General features: G+C 62.2%; 1 protein-coding gene across 1 annotated transcript in view; it reads right to left on the bottom strand.

Annotated features, from left to right (window-relative positions):
• The window catches only part of VOLCADRAFT_88191 (uncharacterized protein), a gene marked incomplete at both ends in the record, with an annotated part of 8,443 nt that overhangs the window by 1,156 nt on the left and 5,296 nt on the right, over nt 1–1,991 (bottom strand). The window contains 5 exons of the mRNA XM_002947966.1: nt 86–303; nt 373–478; nt 1,147–1,284; nt 1,496–1,608; nt 1,906–1,948. Of these exons, the coding sequence (XP_002948012.1) occupies nt 86–303; nt 373–478; nt 1,147–1,284; nt 1,496–1,608; nt 1,906–1,948 (618 nt within the window). The remainder of the gene's footprint in view (nt 1–85; nt 304–372; nt 479–1,146; nt 1,285–1,495; nt 1,609–1,905; nt 1,949–1,991) is intronic.

Genomic DNA, 1,991 nt, shown 5'->3' on the forward strand with positions numbered 1-1,991 from the left:
ACACCAAGCGAGGCTTCTTTCTTACACCTCCCTTTCTACATCCGACACCTCTCACTAACCCGGCCGACCCCGTACTACTACGTACTTTTTAATCTCCGCCATGAGCGCCTCCAAGAACTCCAGGTCGCGGGTTCGAGCCCCGGGCTTGAGTCCGTCTAGGGAGGCCGCCACCGGGAAAGCCACCTCCAGCACCCACTGCTGCCCCCCGCAGTCGAACGCGAGCAGATCGTCGCTGAAACCCACCCGCACACCCGCCGAGCGGCGCCAGTACTCCGCCTCCGCCGCATTCACCGCCGCCACCCACTTGGCGTCTAGAGGCCCGGGGCCAGAGGCCAGCAGCGCGTCACGCAGCTGCGGGGCGGTGAGACCGACCCACGGGTCCGTGGGGGCGGCGGTGTCGGGGGCTGGAGCCGTAGCGCTGATGGTGGTGGACGCGGTCGGGGCGCTCTCGGGTGCGGCCACGGTGGCGTATAGGCGCCTGGTTGGGTCGGCCAGGCGGGCGGTTGGGTCGGCCAGGCGGGCGGTTGGGCAGGTAGGCAGGGTGTGTGGTCGGTTGGGTGATTGGGTGCGGGGTGGGTGAGGGGTGGTGGGGTGGTGGGGTGGTGCGTGCGGGTGTGGGAGCTGTGGTCGGATGCGGTCCAGATCTGGAGAGAGTGCTGAAAGGGAAAGTGGAAAGGGGACCAAGCGTTACCAAGAGTGCCTGGTGCCTGGTGTGAGGTTGGCTCCTAAGGAGGCCGCCCCAAGGAGGCTACCAGGGGAACGTGGAGGCTCCCGACATAACAGATGTGACGAGTGACACAGTGGCACATAACAGATGTGACGAGTGACACAGGTGTGAAAAGTACGAAACGTGGCGTAACGTGGGCACCCCTCCCCAACCCCCGGGGAGGGGACCATGGCGACCTAAACCCCCTTAGCACACTCTTACACACACATACACACATACACACACTCCCTCCCTTTTCCACTTATGTCCACCTCACTCCCCCTGGGTCCCTGGCTCCCTCCACATCATAAGGCCTTTATACGACAGGGATGTTCCTGACGCTTCACTCACTCACTCACTCATTCACTCAGTCGCAATTTGCATACAGAATATCACCTCACCCCCCCCCGACCCCGACCCCGTCCGTCGTCATCTCCTACCTGAGCGCGTGGGTGCGCTCCGCCTCCGGGTGTGCGGGTTTGGCCGCCTCTTCCCGAGCCGCCTGGAGCTCCTCCGGGGTTCTGGGGGGATTCACTTGTACGACAACGACAGTATCAGTGTACGGGATATACAGGTACCTGCGCAGAGGAGGGGGGAGGGGGAGGGGAGGGGACTCGACAAGGATGTGCTTAGAGGGGATACATAAACCACAGACATGCACAGCCCATCTCCACACCGCAACCTGCCGTACATCCGTACATACACCCTATGCGCACACACCCCTGTACACACCCCTGTACATACACCCATACACCGCAGAACCACAACCCCGGCCACACACACACACACTTGATATGTTTATTTTGTTGCAGCCACTTCACGTGGTTCCTGTGGACCTCCGCCCGGCTGGCAGTGAAGGTTCGCTCGATGAGCGGCTCCCGGGGAACCACACGGAGCGTGGCCTGAGGGGGGTTGGGGGAGGGGGGGGAGGGGGAAGGTGTGTTTTTTCTATATGAAGATGCCGCGTGTTGTGTGTTCCTTTGGGGGCGGGGCTGCAGTGGGGGAAAGGTGGAACTGATGGGTGGGTTGGGATGTACGGGAACCGGAGCCGTACGAGGGGTGGAGGTGGCGGTTAAGGCCGCCATGCATCCGTAACTCATCATCACCATCGCCATCACCAATACCACTGCCACCACCACCACCACTACACATCCTCATCCCTTGAATACAGACACACAAACATACAAACCAACACCCACCTCCGTCATGACACCCAAGGAGCCCAAACCAACGCGGGCCAGCCTGAGAGAACCGCCCGGGGGGCAGAGGGGGGGGAGGGGGGGAG

The sequence above is a fragment of the Volvox carteri genome (assembly GCF_000143455.1).
Source record: "Volvox carteri f. nagariensis unplaced genomic scaffold VOLCAscaffold_8, whole genome shotgun sequence".
NCBI lineage: Eukaryota > Viridiplantae > Chlorophyta > Chlorophyceae > Chlamydomonadales > Volvocaceae > Volvox > Volvox carteri.